General features: G+C 34.9%; 1 protein-coding gene across 1 annotated transcript; it reads right to left on the bottom strand.

Annotated features, from left to right (window-relative positions):
- Positions 1 to 529: 529 nt before the first annotated feature.
- On the bottom strand, positions 530 to 26,546 carry LOC110023435 (DEAD-box ATP-dependent RNA helicase 37-like). Its single transcript, XM_020722854.1, has 7 exons — positions 26,398 to 26,546; positions 25,397 to 26,301; positions 25,224 to 25,307; positions 8,306 to 8,548; positions 4,606 to 4,773; positions 4,299 to 4,412; positions 530 to 1,272 (listed from the first exon to the last, which is right to left on the bottom strand). Exons 2-7 carry the CDS (start codon positions 26,192 to 26,194, stop codon positions 754 to 756), a joined length of 1,926 nt encoding a protein of 641 aa, XP_020578513.1. The 5' UTR covers positions 26,195 to 26,301; positions 26,398 to 26,546; the 3' UTR covers positions 530 to 753.
- Positions 26,547 to 27,306: the final 760 nt, after the last annotated feature.

Raw genomic sequence — 27,306 nt, forward strand, 5'->3', positions numbered from 1 at the left:
ATTAAGAATTAATCAAAGTTAATTGATCACAGAAGGAGCAAATAGACTCGAACTAGCCCCCCACATTAGCGAATAAATGAAGAGAACTTCAGGTAACAGCTTTGTGCAATCCCAAGTTGATTCAAACTAAAACCCGGTCAATCACTGTTGTATCTAAAACATTTACCCAACTTATCCAGAGATTATTCTATAAATTTTAAGTTACCGTTTTTTTTTGCTGAAAAATAAATTAAGAATAAATAAATAAAATACATTTCAAAATGATTAATAGTAGTAGATAGAATTTACATGTCTAAGAAATTTATGTAAAATTTGAAATAAATAAGATTAATGTAACTGCAAGCAGCCAACCAGGTCCAAAGGGCAACTGCTCTTACCAATCTTGTAGACAAATATGGGAATTTTGCTTCAACAATTAATTTATATATATATATATATATATATATATAGAGAGAGAGAGAGAGAGAGAGAGAGAGAGAGGAAATTACAACTCATGAGACAACGGTCATAACTACTATTTTAAAAACCGAAAACCAGGGTCAACCAAACCAAACATTAAATACAGCCAAACAACAATGGAAGCCAAATAAAAGGAGACATTACTCATTAAACTTAAAAGTCAAAAAGGTGGGAAGGGGGGGGGCAATTACCCCCATAACTTAATCTTCAGTGATATTAAACCCTAGTCAAGAATATATAATCTGAAGAAATGACAGACAAAAATACAGTGTTAAAGACAATGCTACCAAAGGATCAGTCCCATGCGCTTGTAAACCCTGACCCAGGGTTGCCTCCACCATAACCACCACCACCACCATAACCGGATGATGCTCCACCGCCATAACCGCCACCACCTCCACCGCCATAGTAATCACCGCCACCGCCCCCCCTGCCGAATGTGTCCCTCCTGAAGTCACGGCCACCAAAGCGGCCTCCTCCTGAGCGCCGATTACGACCGCCACCCATGTAAGAAGATCGAGATGCATACCGAGCTAGCCAAGGCGGTACCTCTTGGTTCGATTCCTGCATGAGTTCAGACAGCGGCTTGGCCAAAGAGGCATTGTTATCGTTGAAGAAGGCAGTCGCCAAACCCGACTTTCCTGCTCTCCCCGTTCTTCCGATCCGGTGCACGTAGTCATCAATGTCATTAGGAAGATCAAAGTTTACTACATGAGCCACGTGTGGAATGTCGAGGCCACGGGCTGCAACATCAGTTGCCACCAAAATTGGAGCCTGACCAGTTTTGAAAGATCTGAGAGCATACTCACGTTCCTACGTTAAACAACAACAAAAACAACAATAAGCCTTTATCCTGTGTTAAAAAAAATGATATAACATGCATAGTTTTTAAAAACACTCCAAACAACGTTTAGACATTCCAAGTGTTTTTAAAAACAAGCCAAATTAATTTTTTTTAAAAAATAGAAACATACAAAAATATAATAAACAAACATGTTTTTAAAATTTTAAAAAAAATCCAAATAAGCCCCAAGATATGGAATGATAAGTGGAGACAATAAGAATAGGGCTACAGATTTACATAAAAATATGTCAGTTTCAGCCTCAAACACGCCTGAAACTGACTGGACTTGAACGTGATCAAAACCTACTTGCATAAAAGATGAGGGTACCAATGATCAAAAAAAATTATGGGTAGAGCAAGGTGGCTTCCGAGACCATGGAGATTTTATACATTCTTCAAAGAAATAGCATTAACAACAACATACAAATCAAAACATAATAATACATACTAGTTACCACCGCTCCTTGGAAATTGCTATCTAAAATCACTAACAAAACTTCGCTAAAAAATAAAACTGTCCTTCAACTCCAAAAACGCAACACTTATATCAGGTATAATTTAAATTTAAGATGCTCAATTTGGTAATCACATTAAACAATCCATTCAAGTATTGCAACGTTGGATGCCCATCGATTTTACAATTAAATGACTTGGTTGAAAATCAACAGAAAACCGCTGAAGAGAAAAAATAAAAGTCAACTGTCAAAATATTTTTTGTTTCGCCAGCCCCCAAGGGCAATTTAATCTTCTATTATTTGTTATTACTTAGGATAAATTGGGCAAAAATGCTTAGGTTATGCAGAAGATTGTTGTCTTGCATCTTAGAGTTAGTGTTTGGGAAAGATTTCATACCTTTAGAATTGTAGGAATTGGGATAGAGCGCATATCTCTTGAATTGTAGGTACGTATCTAATGAATTCGTGTTCAGTTGTTTGATATTCTTGCAACAAAAGATTCAGTTGTTCTAATTTCTACAAAAAAAATCTCCTTGGATCATATTAAACTGGTATTAGAGCATCCGATTTGGGAAGCAAAGAAGGATCGCAGCCTACAGAAGGGATAGTAGCATAAAGGTTTAGCAGGTCACCAACATGACGTGATTGAAAAAGCCGACGAAGCATAAGAGATTGCAGCGGACGTGACAAGATCGAGCGGCAATACAGCGGCGATTTGTGAAGGTTGGCAAGCCAAATGACAGGATTGTAGCGTACATGAATGAACGTCACACAGGATCACGGTGGTTCAATATAAAGTCATGCTCGAGATTGTTGAGGAATCAAACAAAATCGTAAAGAGCGTAACCTAGCCGTTCTGCTATACCATCACGAATTGAGACGGCTGGGAAGCCAAACGATAGGATCACGCTATAATAGAGTTCCAAAACCGACTCGGGAGTAATTACGACAAAAAAGGATGATTTGGAGAAGATATTAGAGAAAGAGTTGAACCAAATCAGATCTGGAAAGGAGCGTTTCTCAACTATCGAGAGGTAGGTTGTCCACGGAAGAGAGATTCATGGTTATGGAAGAAATGATGAAGTTCATGGAGTTATACGCAAATGGACCATCGCCCGCTGCAGGATCGAGCTAGAGCATAGAAATTAAACTCGAGCAACAACAATTTGAAGGAATTATGCAACATCAGGGCAGCATCGTCGCCTTAGGCCGATTTAGAGCAGCACAATCAAGCAAAGGAGTAAGAGCGGACATGAGAGGCAGCACTTGGAAGGAATGACACGACACCAGATGATTGGAACAAACGAAAGTAGCCAAAATCTAGTAAAGGAGCTGGGAACAGACTCGAACGACCACAATTGGAAGAAATCGCATGACATCTGAATCGCTGGAACAAACTAAAGCACGCAGGATTAAGAGAAGAAGTAGGGAGCATATTCGAGTGGTAGCATCTCAAGGTAATGACGCAACATAGAAGTTTGAAATGAGTGGCAGCAGGAGAAACGAGATAACCTGCAATTCGGGGCCATAAAAGTTCGACGGAAAGGGTTGTGGCATGGATCGCCAACCACGTCAGTGCCCTTTGCTGTGGCATTCTTCTGTGAGGAAGACGATTCACGGCTAATAATGGGAATGAGATAGGCTGAGATGAGCATTGGAGTTCGTAAGTATCTGAATCTAACACTGTGGAGTATTTAAGAGGGAGACTAAGATGGTGGTTTTTGACGATGACTCTAATTTGTGCAAGACTTCGGTAATGTTCAAGATTATGGTGAGTTCAATTCAAAACACGGGGTTGGGATTCTTGATTGAACTGCATCGCAAGGAAGAGACACATAATAGAGACTTCGTAGAGATTCCAATGATCGATGAGGTACTGAATGAGTATTTTGAGGCTGCATTTTTCTCCCAAACTAATTTGAAGTCAGGATACCAACAGTTTCGGATAAAACCGAAGAAAATGCACAAGACTGCATTTCTAACTAATGAGGGTGTATTTTTGGGAGGGGAGCGTTGTTATGTGGGGAGCCATATGATTGGATCCATTAACAATTTTCTCTCTTCCACATTGACGACAAGTGTATTTTTGGGATGGGAGTATTGTTACGCCAACGCCTCAGAACAATTTAGTCTTTAATTATTTATTATTGTTTAGTATAAATCGGCTAATATATTTAGGGTTAAGGTTATGCAAAAGATTGTTGTCTTGAGCCTTAGGGATAGGATTTGGAGAGATTTCCTACCTCTCAAATTGCAGGTGATTGTCTTATATATTCATGTTATTTGATGTTCTTGCAATAAAATATTCATTTGCCCTATTTTTTGTGGATTGCTTGAATCTTATCAAATTCCTTTTCTCCTAAGTGACAAAAAAGAATCACAAGAAAATACACCCACTAACAGATTTCTTGAAGGTTGAATCATCCATACCCCACCACACAAAATTAAAAGCAAATATGAAGGAATTTAGATGCATCAAACTTCATCAAACGAACTGCTAAGCAGATGGCCGACAACAATAACAGGAACAGATATCTTACTTGCTGTGTTCTATCTCCATGAATAGAAGTCGCAGGAAATCCATTCATACATAACCAGTGTTCCAAGGAATCAGCTCCTTTCTTTGTCTCCACAAAAACTAAAGTCAATGCTTGCTGTCGCAGTTAAAACAGAAGTAAAATTAAAAACAAGTTATAAAAAAATATAGGAAAAATTCAAAATAAACATGAAATAAAAGTTTGTATGAGCAACAAAGAAGAACTTAACAAAGGGTAAATGAAACTAGAAGATAATTATCCGTAAGGTTCAATAGCATACATAGCAGGAAAATAAATACAGAGATATCACCTTCCCTTGCACTCCATTTGCTCTTTGGGCGTGAAGAAGATCCATAAGATGGCTTCTTTTCTCAGTTTCTTGAACAAATTCCACTCTCTGGACGATCAAATCAGTACTGGAACCAACCCTTCCCACAGCAAGGAAGATGTATTTGGAAAGAAAATCAGCAGCCAGTCTCTACAGCAAAGTCATAAACGTATGAAGGCAGATAAAAGTTCTAGCACATAACTATCAGCTGTCCACATGACAACAGGAAAGATGTTAACACACCAATTTAATAAAGGGAAATCTACATATCAAGCACACAATTCTTATGTATTTACATGCCACTTCTAAACTTTCAGCTTTACATACATCACTTTGGTGTTTTAAAACTATGCATGAAAAGGTATATTTCACTTTTTAGTAATAGTGCACTTTTTAGTAATAGTGCACTTTTTGACGTGATAATAAAGCTATGCGTCTAAATATGAAAGTTTGGGTATCTGATATATAAATGCATTAGAATTACAGGCTGTGTGTAAATGCCCCAATAATAGCACCGAAACAAAATAAACTTCTCATCCTTCTGCTAAAAGTTAATCATTCATCATCTTCAGCCTAGTCCTAAATATTTGTGGTCAGCTATATAAAAATCCAAATTCCTTCATTAGTTTGAAGGTTAGATTTAACAGCAAATCATCATTGTATCAACATTCAAATCTTTCTTATCTGAGCCAGAAACCGAAAATAGCAACAATAAAAAATAACAGAATGCCTCGAATAATAACAATACTATTAAAAAAAAATTTCAAAAGAAAATTTGATAGCGGTCACAAAACAAAGTATTGTCATATATATGAAGGAACATAAAAAAAAAAAGAGGAACATCAATATGTTTGATTGGTTGCACAGAAACCCATCACGTGTATGTAGATACATAAATGCATGCATGAATGAATGTTTTATCAAAAAAATATGCTTATGTAGATATTTTTTTAAGCAAACAGTCAAATCCAAATACAAGTACTCAGCAAATTAAAAGGTCTTGTGCAGATGCTATGGCAAACATGCCCGTGTAAATAGATAGTATTCATGTTATAAATCCAATTACAAAATCTAAAGCATGCCACAAAGAGAAATGGTAAAATATATGGGACAGCAGAGAATCTCATAGATCCATCATCAAACCACTTTTATAACAGTGACCATTGACTACTATCAACTTAGGCCCCATTTGGGGCAGCTTATTTACATGTTAGGTGTTTTGAAAACACCGTGTTTGTTTTTCACGTTTGATCGGTGGATTCGGAAACGCGCGAGCAATCTCGTCTCCCTCTCCGATTTCAGCTCGCCCAGAGCATGCACAGAAGAAGATTTGGCTCCCTTGCCTCCGGATTTACGGCGATCCTCAGGTTCTCTCTCTCACCATAGGTTATCCTTCGCTGCTTCTTGTTCGATGCTGCAGGATTTAATTTGGATTCGAGATATTGAATTTTCGGATCTTCAATATCCTGTTTTTTTATCAATCTGTTAGAGGTTTAATTTTGATTTTTTTTTTTCTCTGGATTCTGGTGAATCATTGTCGGTGTTTATCTGGATTATGATGTTGATTGGCGCTTCGATTTTAGGTTTCGAATTGGGTCTCCGTAATTTTAACTTATTAGTTTAAAATGGTTTGTTAAGTTATGGATTTTGCAGGGTGTTTTATCTTGATTTTGTTTTAGATGCTAAATTTATACGGTTCAGTTGTTGAATTGAAACTTATGATTTTATATTGGATCAGTATGGATGTATTGGATTCCTTAGGATATGTGAAGGTGTCTTTTTTATTGATAAGGTGGTGATAAACAAGGATGAAATTTTGGGAAGGACCCTAAACCCTAAACCCTAAACCCTAAACCCTAAACCCTAAACCCTAAACCCTAAACCCTAAAACCCTAAACTTTTTATGTAAATCTCATAACGTGAAAATTTACATAATATTCTTTAATGTGATGATGAAGGTTTCGAATCTAATTTTGATAACTATTGCCACGGTAGAATACGGTGTCCATAGTTAAAAAGTATGATGCAAATTTTAACTGCTGTGGTCTATGAGATATCAGATGGTGTTTATCCGGATTTTAGATTTGCTTCAATTGGGAATGACATTGATTTGGCTTTAACGGGGTTGTGTGTTTTTTTTTTTTATGTTGAAAATCACTGGCTCTCTATCGGCTGTTAAAATTAGGTGTTTGAAGAGAAAAAAAAACAGTTATTTACTATGGAAATGGCCTCTTCATCAACACCATCTGATTTCTCATTGACCAAACCTTAGCCTCTGCAATTTGCTCTACTATATATATCGCCCTACTAACACACGCAATGAACCTTGATTCTTGTCATGAGTTATGAAACAATAGAGAATGCGGGCCATAGTAAACTAGTAGATCCCGTATTATACTACTAAATGATGGTTTCACAACATAATTATACATGACCAAATCGCACATCAATGCTCTTCTATCGTTAAAGCCAAATCGATGTCATTGCCGCAATCGAAGCAACCCTAAATTGGAAATACATTATTCTCTATACCATAAACAGTTTTGTTGCAAACAACATTACTTAACAGGGACAGAATGATCATTTATTCAGAAACAGTTGCAAATCAACTGTTTTCAAACAGCTCAAAGCAACTTATCCGGATAAGCTGCTTATCAGCAGATTAGTCAATAAGCTGTAGATGTCCCAAACAGACCCTTAAGCCTACTACTTGAAACGAACAATTTGGGATAATGTCCCCTTTTTAATCTTCTAATTGAGAAACGATAGCAAAGCGGAAACCAAAAAGGTTATATTGATCATCATACTCAACCAAACGAAAATCATAAAATAAAAAAAATTAATAGCTACCAATTCACTTAGAAAGAAAATGTATGCAATCTGAGCAATCAAGCATAACCAACAATTATTGCCCAGCAATTTCAATCGAGAACAAAATAGACCATAAAAACTCTCACTAAGGCATTATTTCTTGATGTTTTTTTTTTTTTATAAATTAAAAAAAAAGCAATTTTAAGAAAAGCAGCTTTTTGAAGTTCAATAAAAATAACGTTCTGAAATATTGATGAATAAATGAAGTTTTATGAAACAGCGATGAATAAATGAAGTTTTATTAAAAGCATTTTTTTAAAAAAGTATAACCAAAGAAGTTAACAAACGAATAAATGACTTTCTCTGAAACAGAAAGAAGTAAGGAAGTTTCCTAAAACAAGGCCAAAATCATTGGTGAACAATTTTAAATAGCTCACAGTTTAACATGTGATAATTAAAACAATCCTTATCGGTCCTTAAGCCAACATCGAAAACATAATAAGCACAAATTTCTTCATAAAGTGCATCAGCACTAAAAATAACTGCTGAAACGGTGAAAAAAAATTAAATAGCTAACAAACGCTAATTAAGAACTTCTGAACAATGCAAACTGTATACATTGAAATGGGCCGATTGGAGAAACTATATATTAGTGAAAGAAGTCATTAAGCTCACCAATGCATAAAATTGCAACCTCATTAATCAATTTGACTCTAGAACTCAATGGTAGGCTGTGCTTATTTTAACTGAATTCAAACCAGTGATATATGTGAAGCAACCCAATAGCCCAATAAAGATACATATAAGAAGCATAAATGCAATCAACGCCCATTATGACTGACAATGTTAAATGAACAATTAATAAATCAACCTGAATCTCTCTGGGAAAAGTGGCACTGAAAAGCATAGTCTGCCTTTGACCTGGTGGAGGCATGTCCATCTGCTCCACAATCTTTCTGATTTGTGGCTCGAACCCCATATCAAGCATTCTATCAGCTTCATCTAGCGCTAAATACCTGATCATTGATAATGACACTCTAGCCCTTTCAAGCAGATCAACCAATCGGCCAGGTGTTGCAACAAGTACATCAACACCCCTCTCTAAGTCCCGCAACTATGAACAATATGCACAATAACGATTAGAAGAAAGAATCCAGCATTCAATAATTCATGCAAGAAACAAAAAACCATGTATAAATTATAGATCCAGCATTCAATTTAATTGTTTTAATTTATTGTATTGTGCGACAGTGCATGAGCGTATGCATGTGCAAGTACTGAGGACAAGCTTGAGTCTATATAGGTGAGGTAGGGAGATGGACAATTGACAACGCAAAAAAGTAGCCTGGCTTAATTTAGCATGTAATCAGCTGTAGTTCCTTTTACAATATTTTGGGAAAAGGGTGGGAGAAAGTTTATTCAAACCGACTTTCCATAAAATGATAACAACCAAGAGCACTGCTATTGTTTAATCTTATGACTGTTGCTGCAGTAAATCTCAAAATAAAAGATCTGCAGACGAATTGCCAATAGAAATCAAATAACACAAACCAATGATCAAGGCATAATACACAAAGGCTCAAATTTTCTCATTCTCCAAAGTTTTAATTCTATTCCATCAAGTCGAGTATATATAATATATATAATACTTAGGCATAAAATTAGACTGAAATAGGTAGAAATCTGACTAGTGATGCATGATATTAAATAATATGAACGACGCATCAACAGCACTTTAAAATTTAAAAATAAAAGTGAAGATAAAGACGCGAAAAATTTACAGGCTATAAATAAATGCCATTTAGAAAGAGCCATACAATTCAAAGTGCATCTTAATTCTCATACATGGTAAGTATAAAATAATAAAGAAAAAAAGTAATAAAAATGGAATAATATCAATGCAAGGTTATAACAGGCAAACTCTTGTTACAAAGTTCAAAAAAAAAAAAAAAAAGAACAATTGTTGTCAGAATAGTTCTTCGGAGTATGTTAATCATCACAAACATTCACTTCCTATATATCCACATCTAAAGAAAAATGTGTCTGCCCCAAAGAGTGTACTCTCGTGATGATACTCTGACTCTCAGGTTAATAAGTTGCCTCAAAAAGAAGGATAAGAATGGATCCACAAAGGTACAGATATTTATAGTTATGAATGTGAATGGTGGTTTAGTATTATCAACAAGATAGAAGTTACTGTCTCTGAGAACCATATTGAATAATTTTGCCATTTTCTAACAGGCATTTGGATCATACAATCAATAGAAAGGCTAAGAAACAGAATACCATAGAGTTGGACCATTATAACGCTAAAGAAATAAATGCATGATGGAAGTATTAAGCTTTTGAGATTTAAAATTTGCCTCAATGGATCATTTTAATTAGACCATTAGATTCAAAATAAAGCTTCAAAATTAGTGTTGATCCATTAAAGTTAATTAATAGGCCATCTCAAGTCTTACGATGATTTGATGGTTAAAATTTAGAAGAATCATTGCATTATTCTAAAGCAATTGCACAAAGATTGTGGAAGCATGAATCTTTATATAATTTATCATACAAACAAGACTAATCAATCGAAGGCTCTAGAAAACTTTTAAAAATCAACAATGTAAGGATGAGTTTGTAAAGATGAAAGACATGGGAGCTTAATTGCAAAATTGCAGTTTTAAAATCTTATGTTACAAAAGAAAGAATAATCAAGAGATTTAAATTGAGTTAATCAGGTAAACAAATTTCACTCCTATTTATCCTTAATTTTAAATAAACAATTTAAAGAGAGAATCTAGAGTTAGCTATTTCTAAGGAGCAGCCACCACATTCTGATTTATTTCAAACTTTCATAAATTTTTCAACTTATCTTGGATTTCTATAAATAGACATGAAGTTTGTAATCTAAAATGAAATTCAGATTGAAAGAAAATTTAAATTACCATTTCTAAAGCTTCATCCTTCCCTCTAATGCTAAGCAGTTTTTCCTCTACCTATTGTCATTCCTAGCCCAAGCACTTTAGCTAACCTTCCTTGTTGGGACGCCACTGAATTATATCACTTAAAACCACAGGAAACTAAGATGTAGAACCAAAAAATGTATTAGCTTTTTCTACCATTTCTTCCAGCATCAGTAGTACACTTGTGCAAAACCATTAGGTTTAGTCACAAACTTTATGGATTGAGTCACCATAAATCTGTCCAACACACAAATTTGTTGATTCCCTCTCCCTTTGTAACCCAAAAACAATAAATGCGTTTACTAATTAAAGGAAAAAAGAAAAGAGAAAACCAGTATACCTTATGACATTACTAATAAAATACAATTCCCTCTTATTAATGTACTTTCTGCCACTTCCTGAATCATTATCCACATCAACTTTAGATCACATTTCAGTAACGGCACTGGCTCCATCTAGTGTGAACAAAATTCATGGTTATATTAAAAACCTGGATGGATGCCATTGGTGATTCAATATGACATGATTACTACGGCTATGAGACTGTAACCAAAAACAGGAAACCTGTCCAACACAGTTAGTCATCCTGTTCTTTTATTACACAAAAAAATAAATTCACTCACTAATTATGGCAAAAAAAGAAATAGAAACCCATTATCCAACAATACATTAACACGTAAACAAAATTCTCTTATCTTAAGATGCTTCTTACCAATTCCATCAGCCTTATCCATTGTCAAATTAAAGATTACATTTTCGTATCCAAACAATAATTCCAACTAATGTGGAAATTTTCCATGGTTAAATTAGAGGCCAGAAAAGATGCACTTGGAGATTCTATGGAACCCGTGAACTAAGACAAAATGGTGATTCTGTTGAACCCTTAGACTACGAATAAATGGAGATATTAGAGACAACTGAAGGCAAATTTAACAATAAAGAATAGATAATCAAGCAAATTTTTAATAAAAAGAAAAAAAAATGTCCTAATGATCATTTTCTTTGAAACAATCAAAGAAATTTGACTTACATTTCCAAAATTTACTCCTTTACTTTTTACTCCAACATCCTTCAACTTCTCCTCTCGGTTTTGACTTTCCTATCGTTTCCTATTATTTGAGCATTATGGTTGACCTCAGTTGTTAGAATACTAATGGCTTCTATAACTTATGGTAGCCAGTAATTAAATTGCAGCAAATGATCCCTCTTTTTTCAAACATTTGAGCTGAAATCCTCTTTGCTCAAATTAGTAGACATCACATAGACAACAGATAGAAAAATATCCAACACATAAACTAGTTTCCATTGCAGCTTTCTAACCCAAAACAATACATTAATTCAATATTTAAGGAAAAAATCATCATACCTCAATAAATTAAAAAGAAAGACAACTCATTGCCCCCAAATACTTGGTCCGAATTTCATAAGCATTGTCCATGTCAACTCTAGATCATATTTTGATATCGAAGCACTAGTTCCAACTAGTTCGAAAAATTATCATGGTTAAATTAAATACTCAGACGGATACCATTAGTAATTTAATGGAGCATTAGGACTACAAGCATGAGGAAATAATACATAAAATTGAATGTCATCTAAGCATGACAGAAAAGGGTGGCTCTAAAAATTCCCTCAAAATATATATGAGTGGTTCTGCGTTGAAATTTCAGAAGGCCTAGTAGAACTAAATAAGATGCTATCTAGAAACTTTGCTCTCATCAAAGTATCAATACAAAATTATCAAAAGAATAATAAAACACTATCATTTTTATGAAATAACAAAATGTGGTATTCTATTGCCCTATTGTCTCACCAACATTGGATACGAAAAAGATCAACATACTAAAAATCATAACAAGTGTGTTAAAAGCACTATTCTCAAAGAAAAGGACAGCAAATAGTATCTTAAATGTTGATCTACATCAAATGATGAAAAACAGACCATCCCAACCTATTCAAAAGCTCACAACTATAGAAAGAACAAAAGTAAAAAATAGAAAAAAATTTAAAAATAGAAAGAGCTGACATTCGCAAAAGCAATTGAAATGAGATTGCCAAGACCATCACACTAAAGAATCCTGAAAAACAGCAGTGCAAAAGTCCCCATCAAATCACACAGATAGCATCTTAATTGTTCATACGCATCAAAGGAAGGAGGATGATCCATTCCAACCTACTCAGAAAGCAAAGGAGAATAAAGCAAGAGTAAAACAGACCTAAAAATTAAAAACAACCAACATTTGCAGAAATAAAAGAAATTTGCCGAGTAGGAATCCAGAAAATTTACAAAAATATTTCCAAAATCAACAATGAAAGGATTGCTCCACAAACACATATTAAGTAGGGTAAAAAAGCAAAAGAACAGTTTCAATTTCCAAAATGTGTGGGAAAAATCATAGAAGGAATAAGATAATTAAATAAAGAGTCTGAAGGAAAGGAAATTGATTCCAAATAAGAACATTGGATCATTAACCTAGCCAACTCCAATCTTATTTCGTGCATCATAAAACAAGAAAATTGGGACTTCAAATTTTCCCCTAAAAGCAAGGAGGCCCATTCGAGCATGTGCAACATGTGAATTTCAACTTGAAAGCAAATTTTTGTAAGCTTTTCAAATTGATGTCTTTTATAGTACCTGCACACCTTTCCAAATAATATAACTTAGGCTTAAATTTTAATAAAATAATGCATCAAGTCTAACGAAACTATCTTGATTTCAATCTTCAAGCTTTGCAAGCTTGCCAAAATGCATGCATGTGAGTTTACTTTTAATCTTTGATATGTTTCCTGGTGCATGCGCACACCTTTCAGTCTCCACTCATGATTATCACAACAATATGTGTTGTCTCGTCATTTGAACACATTTTGATTATGGGTGTGTTTTCAAAATGAAATGTCAACTTTTAAAATGCACCAACACATTTGCTCACACACACTGATTTGAATTTAATTTGATTTTGTGATGCAACCTTATGCCATTGAGATTATTTACTAAATCATTTTGGAATACTTCCTCACTTACTTTAATTAAATGCATGCATTGCCTTTCATTGTGGCTATCAATGAATGTCAATTAGTTGCATGCCTATCAAAACAGATAGATGGATAGAATTTTTACATATTTTAGATTTTCTTTGCATGTTTTAATTCCAATTATTCGTGCATACTGCAGAGCGGAGCTGACTGATCCATCAAAATTCAATTCTAATTCTTTTGAAGTGACTTGCAATGCAATTTCGGGTGTTCTTTTTTATCAAATTTTGTAATTTTATATTCACTCATCATACATACACAAACGCAAACAATTTTTTCCCCTCATACTCTTTTTTTTATAGTTCATTTCCTCTGATACGTGCCGACTCATCTCCCACACACCCACACACAAAATCACTTTTGGTTCCTTTCTCATCTTTCTTCCTCTTATAAATCCTTTCCTTCAAAAGCCAACGGCTAATCTCTCTATTATTTTATTCATGTTGTCCCAACAGTCTTTTGCTTCCTAATGTTGCAGGAATCAAAAATGCAAGAGCCAATCCCTTCTTCTAGCCCTAGCTCTAGCACTCCAAAAAGGTATTTTCATTGGACATCCAAAACACACTTGCTCGTACTACACAGATCCAAGTGCTATAAATTTGTCCAATAAAAATACCTCCTGCTATCTGGCTCCTTTGTGACCCAATAAAGTTAATTTACTCACTGTTTAAGATATAAACCTTTAGAAAAAAAAAATAACTGCCTCAATACATTCATTACAAAACCTAATATGCTTTTCTTAGGTTCTTTCGGTCAATTTCATAAACCTTCCACACATCCAATTCATGGGCTATGAAAGAAAAAACGTAAAAAATAAAAAATAAAAAAAGATAGAAATTGCAGCATAAAAGATCCCATATAATAATTAAACTGCATGACTAAAAGAGGTAAAGCACGTAACAATATAAATAATACAGTTTCGAGCGTACTTATATTTTGTTTAGTTTCTCTCAAAACACTTCACTTGCACTCTACACTGCTTATCTAATAAAGCTCTGAACAAATTGCAAGTTTAATAACACAGACACAAACAGTTCAGGAACTTGGCATACAGCATATGAATGGATGTTCATGTTTTGAATCATCATTAAATCTTATAATGACTAAAATGTAGTTAATACTCTCACCATATAGCTGTTCATTGAGAATCACCCTTTTGCAGTTTCTAGAATTAGCAAGAGGGGTCAATACGAAAAGTAGATGAATACATTACGTTCAATAAACTTTTCACATGTCAAAAGTAAAAAAAATTCAATCGAAGATCAACAGGTCCTTCAGAAATAACATAAACAGGTTTATGTAAACCTTAAGAATCAATTACCCTACTGCCATAAAGGAATCAAATTAGATCTTGAGTAGCATCATATGAATTAAAAATTCTACACAAGACAACTAACTCTTCCAATTAAATGGATAAAAATATAGAATTAATACAACCCCTTACCTCATGACAGACTCTACATCACAAGTACATGCGTAGTCAAACAGTGATGAGCTCAAACTAGAGATTAAAACTATTCAATGTAATTTCTCAATACTTTCATTCGCTTGATCTATTTCTAGGTTGAGGAGTGAGAATCAACAAACAAACGCAGAACATTTACTCTGCAAAACGCTAACCAAATCCTTTAGATTTCAACCACCATCAGCGCTACATTCTGGAAATGGCTAATAAGACTGCTTGATCGTAAAAAATTATAGCATAGCCGCTCGTATATCACAGAAAAGATGTTATATTACATTTAAATCACACAGAAATGGCATTCTTGACGCAGCAGCAAAACTTCTTTTTTTAGAACAGAAATTTGGACATTCAGAGTTTGATGTCACCTCCCAAAAGAGCCCTTATGGGTGGTGGGCAGCTCAAGACTTAAATACTGTTTTTCGGCCCTACACATAGCCAATGTGGGACTATTTGTCTGTGACATTCTCCTCCACCCAATCATGTGACGCCCTCGTCACGAATCAGCTCCACCGAGGGTCCCACTGGACCATGGAGAGTCCACACACCTGGCAGGCAGTAGTCTGCTCTGATACTACTTGTCACCTCCCAAAAGAACCCTTATGGGTGGTGGGCAGCCCAGGACTTAAATACTGTTTTTCGACCCTACACCTAGCTGATGTGGGACTATTTGTTTGTGACATTGAGGTCGAGATTTGAAGGGGATAAAATCATCAGCAATAGATTTATTAAAGTAAACAGTTAAGATCCAATTATACAAAGAAGATGCGGACAGCCTGGTGTTGCAAGTGAGGTTCATTGCATAAGTGAGAGATCACATCGCATGTTAAAGTGCACTTGAAGAGAACTTCTAAGGTAGTGCCCCAAAAACGAAATTTTTGGGTGTCGGGCGCAATAATAATAAAAAAAGTACACAAAAAATTGAGTGGATTGTTATTTACTTGTATGATTGAATTGAGACCGAAGGAAGTTCCTAACACAGTCAAAGAAGTTAACTATAGTAACTGGGCGACACACCCAAAGAGGTTTTCGGTTCTCTTGAGAAGATCAAAAGAGGATGTCCACTGAGCCAACCAAGTGAAGCTCTTTAAGGGCAGTCATGAGTTTTTTAAAGTGTTGGTCATCCATTCAAACCGCTTGGTTGTAAACATCAACCATTTCTTTGCATTTCCACGGAAAAACTGCATTACATATATTGAATACAAATTTTAAACTTCTTTTTACATATCCCCAATCAAAGGAAGCTCTTTAAGGGCATTCACGAGTTTTTTAAAGTGTCGGTCATTTATTCAAACCGCTTGGTTGTAAACATCAACCATTTCTTTGCATTTCCATGGAAAAACAACATCATATATATTGAATACAAATTTTAATCTTCCTTTTACATTTCCCCAATCAAGGGAAGCTCTCTAAGGGTGGGGTTATGGGTTTTTTAAAGTGCTGGTCATATGTTCAAACCGCTTGGTTGCTAACATCAACAATTTGTTTGCATTTCCTTTGAAAAACAAGCTTACATATATTGAATACAAATTTTAAACTTCCTTTTACAATTTCCCATCATTTTGGAACTATAAATACTTTATTTAGTCACAAAATGAAGAGTTCCTTTGTTCTCAAGCATCATTTCTTCTTGAAATAAACAATTTTTCGCATGTTTCTTGCACGATATAGCTCCAAAATGTAGCTTGATTTTAAACTTGTTCCAATTGAGCAATAAGGTACGTAAGTTTAAAAAAGGGGTGATGCCAAGATGACAGAAGTTGAACACCAAAGAGGATGAGCAAAAAAGTATTATTGGTGAAGCTCATTGATCCTTCAAAAAAGGTAGCATACATGTTGGCAAAGGTGGCTAGGAGAGAGCTAAAACAAATGTGCACATCACAAGAGATGGAATGGACCAAAATAGGGATAGGCTGTGGATCTTATCTCCCATATAGAGGCAAACATAAAGGGAGTTCAAGTTTCAAATAAGGAGGTCAACATGGACGACCATTTCACATATCATGTGGTGCAAACTAGAAAATATATTAAAGACCCATTTGTATTGATCCTTTAACTCCTTAGTTTTCGTTGTAAGAGTTTCTAACATTTTGTTTGCTTGGGAGTGAGGGCACAATTACCTCAAAACGTGGTTATAAACATACTCTCATCCTTCTCGTCATGCTCTCAAGGCACTACAATTTTTTTTTTCATTGTAAATTTCTCTCCACTCTTATTTTTTCCTTTTCCATTCCAAGATATCTGGATTCTTGTTCCACAAAAATTACATGTAGATGGCCCTCCTGAAGACGGCGTGCAAGTGAATGGGTGTAGAAACGTTAACTCAAGTAAACACCAAGTGAGGAACTGTCAGCACAACTTCTGAAGGGTATGTTCCTTTGTTTCCAGACAAAAAAAAGTGTAAAGAATAAAGAGCTGAAGTAGTGATGATGACAAGAGGCAATGCCAACGCTCGCAAGGATTAGTTCAGTGCATGATTGCAATTACATAGAGCGAAATGAGATGCAACTAAAGCAAGTATAATCAATTAATTAAAGATCTGTTGGAAAAACACAACTACACTGAAAATACCGAGATGGTGCAAGGTTCTAATGATAGAATGAAAAGGAGAAAGATGGGCTTCCTGTTACTATCTTTTAGTCTATCTAGACTAGATATAAGTACAGCAATCCTCCTTTGCAAGTAGCAATCAAACCCAAAGGAGGCAGAAGCATAAAAATATAACGAATTTGAAAACCAATATTAAGAATAAACCATTCGCTGGTCTCAATTATTTTAGCCTTTCAAAGTTCAAAAAAAAAAAGATCCCTTTGGTGCACCAAGGTTTGGAAGCTGCTTTATCAAAGAAGGTAATTAGAAGAAAGATTGCACAAAGAGGTGTTGAGCAAAGCTCTCAAAGGAAATACTGAATCTCTAACACTACAGTATTTTGGAATTTTGTATATTGCAAAAAATTCGGCAGCCAATAATTTTACATCTTAGCAAGATGTCGTATACATTGCAAATGAGAACCTCCAAACACTTGAATAAGCAAGTAAATTATTTAAACGGAATAGTTTAATTTAATAAGCATAGGAGTCAGAATATAGTATGAAGATTGTGCAACTATGTTATTAAGGTTATTTACTAAGTATATAAGAAAATTTTATCATTTTTATAAAAAGGATTTCTTAACCATGTCAAAAACAAAAGAATCAACTAAAGGGTTGTTTGGTTGGAAGAATTTGCAATGTATTATTAGGGCTGTCAAAACGGCTTGTTTATTGCGAACAGTTCAGTTTCGGCTAGTTAAGAAGCTCGTGTTTGATTCGTTTGCTAAGTTAATGAGCTAAACACAAACTTTTTTTGCACTCTATATATAAATGAGCTGAACACAAACTAAAAAATTGTTCGTTCGTGATCAGCTCTTTTTGGCTCTAAATTATTAAATTATTAAATTATATATATATATATATATATAATGTATATATAGAATTGATGAGTAATATTTAAAAAAAATTGAATTGACTACAAGGCTACTAAAATTTATGATCAATTAAAATTATTAATTCAAAAATAAAATAGAATAAAAATATATTAAATTATATTTAAATAATGTTTTAACATAAATAATAAGATTAAATCTTCCCCAACCCATAACATCCTACAGTTTGCATGATTAGGGTTGTTAAGATGACTCTTTGTTCGCGAACAGCCCTTGTTCGGCTCGCTAAGCAAACGAGAAAAACATGAACACATTTTTTTTTTTTGAAATATAAATGAGCCGAACACGAATAGTGGTAGTTTTTAAACAAGCTGAACACGAGTTAAGCCTAGACTCGCTCGTGTTTGGCTCGTTTACACCCATATGTACTATAATTCTTTTGCGCGGATTTTAGAAAATTAATTGTTTTATATGAAGAATTACAAATACAGTATATAAGATGAAAGAATTTGAAATTTATATTGTAGTTCATATTAGTTGAATTTATAATTTAGTTGATTTGGCCAAATCTGATATTTACACCATTCATTAATGTAAAATACTATTGGTCGTGTCGCTTGTCGTCGCCCTCGCCAACTTGTTGTCACTTGCCTTCACTATCAACTGCTAGCCCCGCCACCGCCACCACTCGTCCGCTGCCACTAACCTCCTGCTCGCTACCACAGGTGGCCTCTCACCCGTCGCAGCTGTCGAACGTCACCCATCACCGGCTAGTAATACATTGTATATTTTGAAATACATTCATTTCAAACTACTTCAAACCAGAAAAAAAAAATCCTAAATTTATATTACAATGAAACAAACAACTCAAAATATTACAAATACAATACATTACTTTTGTATTACAATCATTTGACACTGCATTACTTTTTCAACAAACCAAACAGCTCCTAAATTTAAAAGAAATTCAAAGAAATGTTAAATCTAGTCAAGACAATGCATATGAAGGGTATATTGTGTTCGGAGGATCAAGAAAACAGAAACAAAAACTCAAAATAAATTCAAGATCAAAGTCAGATGCACAAAGAAAAAGCTTTCTTTGTCATAAAGATCATTTAAAAAAAACTCAACACAAGAGAAGAACCCAAAAAGAGTTAAAGTTAGAGAAGAGATTGAGACAATGTACAAAAGATATGAAAATGTCGTCCTATCAATCTCAGATTTTGATCCAAGCAAGGAGTGGAAACTATACTCGGGATGATCATATTGTATTAGAACAAATAGGAGTAAATTCGAGTCTCAATCAAAAAGTAGCATAGCACATTAGTTTTAATGGCGTGTGTACACTGCGAGGTAAATTTATACAGTTGGAGAGTGTGTAAGCGTGCATTGGGATCTTACTGATGACACCAAGCTGTGGCATAAAAATTATGAGTCTTGCATAAGCTTAATAGGACCTGAAGGATTGCGCAAATTAAAATTCCTTAAAAACTAAAAAGCGTAGAAATTTTGAATTCTTATGAAAGTTTTGCAGTGCGTCAAAATTTTTCACTTCAGAGCATAAACCTAAGGAACCTTTTATTATGTGCATTCAATAAAATTGTGGATATAATTCTTAAAACATGAAAATGAAGTTTTTGAAAATTTTGAAATGAATAATTTTGGTTGAAACACAAACGGGAAAAAGGTCAAGAAACTCATACCAAACAATGCCTTCGAGTTCTGTACAAATTAATTTACGGAGTACTGCAAAGAGCAAAGAGCAAAGAGTGGCACCACATCCCACACTAAGGATGATACCCCAACAAATGGGCTAGCCAAATTTTACAAAAAGATGAATCTTAAATAGGTAAGATGTTTGTTGAATAATAAAAGTCTATTGACATTGAGTTCAAAACCCCATAAAAATAGTGAATTGGAAGACTAGAAGTCTAAAACAGGCTAAAGATATTTGATTGCATTATTATGCTCACATTACTTAGGATAAATTAAAACCAATAGTTCAAAAATATATCTTCAACGGACAGCCTAAAATGTGAAGGAGAACAGTTTTTGTTTAGAGCCATATCATCCCAAATTTCTGATTAACAAGAATTTTGTTTTGAATGATGAATAGAAATTTTTCTCCTAGAAAACTTTGGTTTGAAGTTAAAAAAGCAAATGATACAACTCAAAAAATGCAACCTTCGGTAGAGCAGTAAAAAAAAAAACTACAATTTCTGAAAACAATGATCAAGAGTCAACTAAGGCAAACCTAGGAAAGCCTAAACAAAAGAATGCAAAAGGAATACTTTGTATACCAAGGGATGGACCTAGGCTTTTGATTCAAGAACCATAAAGATATGAGCAAGCAGATACCATTATAATGCATTTGTGACATGTTTCTATCAAAAAATAAACCAAGTTCCTATAAAGAAGTAATGCAAAATTATTTCAAATGGGTCCTGCAAAGGAAAAGACTAACCAGGTAAAATTATGTCAAAGTCAAGAAGCTCCATCAAATCAATTCCGATCAGAATTGCTGCTAATTGGGTGGCCTGGGTTAATCTAGTGTACAGAACCCAATCAAAAAATGAGACATAGTCAGCAGGCATTAAGCTGGTAGGATAATCATTAAACTAATCTATATGGTTCCCGCTATCATTAGATGGGTTACTCTAGTTGACTTAGTCAATAAGCGAGGCCTGTATTAACTAATCAAGAGTAGACAGTGCAGCTGATAGTCATAGTAGCTTCACAAATCCCTCTTTCAAGTGACCCATGAAATTGAGATTGATGGCCCCCCTTGTCAATGGATCCTGTAAACCAAAGCAAGAACTTCCTAAAATTTAAGTCAAGTTGAACAAGTTAACAACACCAAGGCTATTATGGCTTAAAAATAGTGATGTAACTCGAATTGTATTCACAAAATGACTAGTACAGTCAGTTTTGTTGAAAAGATGATCGCATAAAACACTTTCCAATTCACTATAAAAGGATTGTATAGCCAATGAAGAGTCCTATAAGTTTACCTGAATCTAAGGTTCAAAAAGAGGTGACCCAACTGCCAAACCACATAAAGGTCAACATATTAGAAAACTTTCAAAACTAAGGCTTGTCAATGATTAAGCACAAAATTCAATAATTAGTTAGAACATGTTATTTTTTTTTAAACGAAAGCACAAAAATACTTATCTTGAGGGCTAGCAATGTATGACAACCAAAATAAAAAAATAAATAAATGAGTTCCCACAACTAGAACAGCCCATGCTTCATTGTTAAAGCTTGTTACACATTAGCTGTTGAGGACCCTAGAGTACCAAAGATGGCTGCACAAATGTGGAGTAGAAGTCATTCAATCATACGGTAGCCAATCCTACATCTACAAACCCAGCTATTTTCTAGGGTGTATTATCATTTGCTGTGTAAGTATCACATAGAATGTCCAATTGTTAATCATGCTGACCATGTTTAGACAAACAAATTTCATCAAAAATATATTTCCCCAACCCAACTAATGGCGAGAAAAGCAAGGTGGTCTATGCCATCAGGCTATTAAAGATTAGAAATTTCAATATTGAACATCGATTGATAATCTTCTCTTGCAGGAAAACCAAACTATTTTCTTTGATGTATTATCTTTGCGAAGTAAGTTCCACATTGGAAGTCCATTTCATAATTCCGTGAAGGGTCCATCTGATAATTCCGGAGGCCGTATTTAGACCAACATATTTTCATTAGAATTATATTTCCCTAACCCAAATAATGACAAGGAAAGCATGGTGATATATGCCACGAGGCAGGTAGCTATTAGAAATTCCAATAGACAGCCCATTGTTACTTCCCAATTAAGGGTCCATCTGAATATTCCGGAGGCCGTATTTAGACTAACATATTTTCATTAGAATTATATTTCCCTAACCCAAATAATGACAAGGAAAGCATGGTGATATGTGCCACGAGGCAGGTAGCTATTAGCAATTCCAATTTGGTGTTACCTAAAATGATCATTAGCTTAATTTAATCAAATTAATTTTATTAAATGTAACTAGAGAGTTCAATGCTACATGCTCCTCTTCTAACAGTAAAAAAAATCAGGTGCACTTTAAGAAAACTAAAGTTATGCAAGCTTGCAAGTGGTTTCTGACGAGAAGGCAACAGTGATCAAGAATGCTTAAGAGGTCACAAGCTTGATTTTTCTTCGGAGTAAAAGATGCCTAAAGGCGAACTCAAAAAAATTTTGAATGGATGAAATCTAGCCCCGCCAATAGAATGGTTCTACTGCATCGCGCTAGAGAAAGAAGTGGGAGAGGGTGATCCTTCAACCCAAAATTGATCCTGCACGAAGGAAAAAAAGCAAGCGAGTGGGAAAGAGCAACGACCAATTACTTTAATATTCAGTAATGGCTAATACAAAGAAAGGCTGTAAAGATTACTCAGCCTAGGAGTTGACTTTCAAAACTGGAAAAATTCAAAGTATTTTCAGCTATAAAACCAATGTGATCGATCGAAATTTGATCAAAATGTAACATTGAAATTTAGCAGGAAATTTTAATATTTCAAGAGATCTTAAGAAAATTTACTCCATGATTATTTTTAAATCTATTAGATTTATTTTGTGATTAATAATGCATTCTACGAGCTCATAATGCACTAATTTAACAGCAAAACTAATAGGTTTAAAACCTATCTTGATACAAATTGTATCAGGATATCTTGAAACAAATTTTATTCATGCAGTGACATGACACAAGTTGAAGAAATAAATTTATTTGTGCTCCTTAGGAAAACAACCAAAAAAATGCTAAATTGGCTAGAAAAAGTAGAAGTCATCAAAATATACAAAAGTTGATCTAGTAAAGATGGCACACCTAGTCAAGCCAAGACAGATCACATTGATAGCCCTACGGGAAGCGGATGGGGGAGGGGATGAAAGCTAAGAGAAAGAACCATAAAATAACTAGCACGATCAAAGTTGACGTCAAGTAGCTGTACCTAAGAGAAGTTTTCAGTTGTGTTGAAACCAACAACCAAAAGATCTGGCACTAAGAAAATTCTTCTCAGATAACAGTGGAAACAATAGCATTAGCTGAATTGTTATAATTCATGAGGCACCAACCCTAGTTGGAGATGACTGGTGAGTTAATGGTTGAAAACATCTCTCGTGCAAATAAGAACTCCCAAATGGAACATTATCAGAGCCAAGAAGTAAACCATCAAAAGTAGGTTCGGGTAGAGACGACGACAACACGGAAAAGAGTTTCTTCCTAGGGTTCTACTGTTAACAGTTTTCTAACAAACATATGCTTGTGATTATACGCAAAAAATTAGTCATCACAAGAAACCAGCTGCTAAACCAAAAAGAACACGTCCTTGACTAGCTACAATAGTAGAAATAAGACAAAAAGAGGCGATATACATAGGAAAGTGAACATCCACTGTAACGAGGAACTCCATTTGGTGTTCGAACAAAACAAAAAGGCAAATATCATAGCCTTGAGGTTGAAGGTTGTCGAGGTGCTGGGCAACAACCTACTAATTAAATAGTGCATGTTGAGTCAATGTTGCAATCAATGAATCATGAAAAGTTAGACTGAATGGGTCCGAATGAATAATGAGCAAACAAAGACTACATCATTATCGCAAATAACATAAGGCATTTGATATCAAAAGCATTGCATGAATCTTAACTTTGTTTCCAGATGTCCAACTCATTAATATAATTCTAGCAATCAAGAAAAACAGAATATAAATTTGATGTTGATAATGCTGCTTGCGACTTAAAGAACATCAGACAAGTTCTAGAAAGTAGGAGGCAGTGTTCACACAAGTTAAAATTCCTAAAAATACCAACCAAATGGAAGTGCCTAAAAGCAAGGTATAAAAAGTTAAATTATACTAACAAATGACTTGAATCAGCTCAAATTTTGAATTGCAATTAATCAATTTTGGCTTGACTCAAACTTGCTAAAGTCAACATCGAAATAAAAAATTTCCAGTTCAGGTTGGCTCACCCAAATTGATTAGATATCACCACTATAAAAAAGAAAATATTGCTTGCTATTTCAGCGAAAGTTTACACCCTTCACATAACCTACAATCCAAAAAAGAAAACAAAAACACAAACAAAATGGAAATAATGATGGGTGAAGATGGGTGCCCTCTGAGGATGTAAAACAAATTCATACGAGCAAATAACAAGCATTCAAGGCTGACTATAAACGTATTTTTTGATCATCAAGAAAAGTTAAATGGCCTTCAGTGCATAATAAGTAATCCAAACATAAATCATACAATTATTTAAAAACAGTTGCTTAATCGTCACATTGAAAAAAGGTTGATTAATTGACAGGAAAATTTAAAAAAAAAAATAGTGCTATCAATAAAAAGCAAGCAATATAAGACATAAGTCAAGCTTGTAGCAATTTCGATGTACCATTACAGAAGTACTCATGCTATCTTCATCGGTGAAAATTTCCAAATAACGCATTTACACATATTGAAATCATCCGTAGTAGTCTGAAGTGATGACCAGCAAGACAATGAACGCATCAAATAGAAAGGAGAGAACAAAATGTGTCAGTGAGACAAAAAAATCATCTTGTTATAAAAAAAATTTATTTTAACTCGAACATTGCTTCCATAAAACAAAGCAGCAAACAATCCACGCTTTGCAAACCCCAGGCTACTGAATCTAGAAACATTGTGCAAACAACATGGAAAATGCTATTGATGCAAAAAAAAAAAAAAAAAAAAAAATTCAGCCGAAACATAAAAAAAAAAAAAATACAGCCGAAACATAAAGCCAAAAGACGAAGCTTGATTAAAATAAAAGGATGGATTAAGAAAAAGTGTGCAGTTTTTTAAGAAAAAAAATTATTGCGCCAAACACTGTTGATTCATTCTGCTAAACATGAACCTAAAAAAAAAAAATACTAACCTGGTTATTAAGTGGGGCTCCCCCATAAGCAACCACCACCTTAACGCCAGTTTGATAAGCAAACTTCCTAGCTTCCTCATGTATCTGAGAAAAAAATATATATGAAGCAACAAGAATAAAAAAAATCGTAAACCAAAAATTTGTAACACAAACATTAACTCAAATCAACATACCTGAACAGAAAGTTCACGGGTTGGCGATAAAATCAGAGCAAGTGGGAACACAATTCGAGCCCCTCTAGGTTTCTGTGCGGGTGGGCTCCTCATTATCCCACTTATAATGGGAAAGCAAAATGCTGCGGTCTTTCCAGATCCTGTCTGTGCACAAGCCATCAGATCTCTTCCTGCTAGAGAGATTGGAATTGCATATCGCTGCACTGGTGTCGGCTTCACATATTTGCATCGCCGAATGTTCTCATTTAAAGCTGATCCAAGATCAATCTCGGAAAAGGTATTGGCGGCAGGCGGCACATTATCACCACTGGTCTCAACCGGAATGTCTTCGTAAGCATCAAAATTGATCCCAGTGTTCTGCTGGTCGTTGAAAGCCGCTTCTGTTTTGTCATCCTCATTGCCAAAGGGATTGACTTCCCGATCCCTACCTCGATCCCAACCACCGGTCCGGGAGTTCCACCCACCACCACCACCACCACCACCACCTAACGGACGCCCGCCAACATAGCTGGAGCGGCCGACATCATGGCCACCCCCACCGCTTCCCCAGCGATTACCACTAGAAGGTACGGGGTACCCTGAAGGCCTCAAAGCAGTAGAGCCACCATCGGGCTGAGTAGAAGCGTGAGGATCTGAAGCAGGAGGACGGTTACGGAGATGAGGAGGGACGTAAGAACTTCGTTCAGAGCGAGAAGCCGCCGCAGCACCAGCGCCGGAGGAGGTGGTGGTGTTGCTTCCAGATACCGCGCCCGCCGAGCTCTCGGCGTTCGCGACGGAATCAGCCCATGATGATCGCATAATTGGAAGAAAATACGCGGACTTCAAACCTACTCCCTAACACAACACAAGGAACCACAAACAGATCGAGGAAACAATTCCAGTATGAAGTCTAATGTATCACTTTTCTGCGAAAAAAAAACCAAATCAAACATCAAACACCTCAAACGACAACTATCTACCATGCGAGATCTAAAGCTGATCCATGGAGAAGCGGGGTCTACCAGAAACAGAAGAAGAGAGAAGAACGGAACCGCACAGAAACCCTTCAATTGATTGAATGGAGAGAGGGAGAGATGGTAGAGCGAAAAAGAAGAAACCCTAGAAAGAAAAAGCTCTTGCCATCGAAAATATCTTCCGACTCGAAACGTAGTACCTCGTCCCAAAATTCGATTTTGCATGAATGAAATATTTGAGGAGCGTTTAACACCGTTGGATTGAGAAGGAGGCCGCTATTGGCTGTTGGATTGGCCGATTCGTTTCCCGAGGCAGCAGGCAGGTTCGCTCAAAGAAAATTTTGTCAAGCGATGGAGGGACAGACTTTTGGACCAGATAATAAGACTTGTGGTAGCTGCAGCAGCACGACTGTGGTGTTAATTATTGCAAGTGCTTAGATGAATATGCGTTTTAAATTTATAAATTTAAGTTTTTTAAATTCATTAAAAGCAAAATGATTTTTTTTAAAATAAGGCTTTAATATTCTGTTTTTAGTATATTCTTAAACTTTCATTTTTTTTACGCAATCATTATAGTCGGATATATAAATAATATAATGACATAAATATGTTTATTTATTTATTATTTATATTCAATATTCTTTTATGTTTATTTGTTTATTTTTTAGCAATCAGTTTATTTTATTTTATTTAAATATATATATAATTTAATAATAGTAATAGTAAATAGTATATTCAGCACAAATTATTAAATTATGATAAAAAATTGAATGTATTTTTAAATAGATCGTAACATCTAAAAGAAAATAATTAAATAATAGAAAGATAATTCAAATTCAATGGGCAAAGGGATTTTGAATTTATTTTATAATCAATCAAATCTCAAGAAATTATGAAACTCAACTAATTTTAATTAACATGCTTATAGTATGCATCCCACCCGCTCAATTATGTGAC

This window comes from Phalaenopsis equestris, unplaced genomic scaffold (genome assembly GCF_001263595.1).
Source record: "Phalaenopsis equestris unplaced genomic scaffold, ASM126359v1 Scaffold000224, whole genome shotgun sequence".
In the NCBI taxonomy this organism is placed as follows: domain Eukaryota; kingdom Viridiplantae; phylum Streptophyta; class Magnoliopsida; order Asparagales; family Orchidaceae; genus Phalaenopsis; species Phalaenopsis equestris.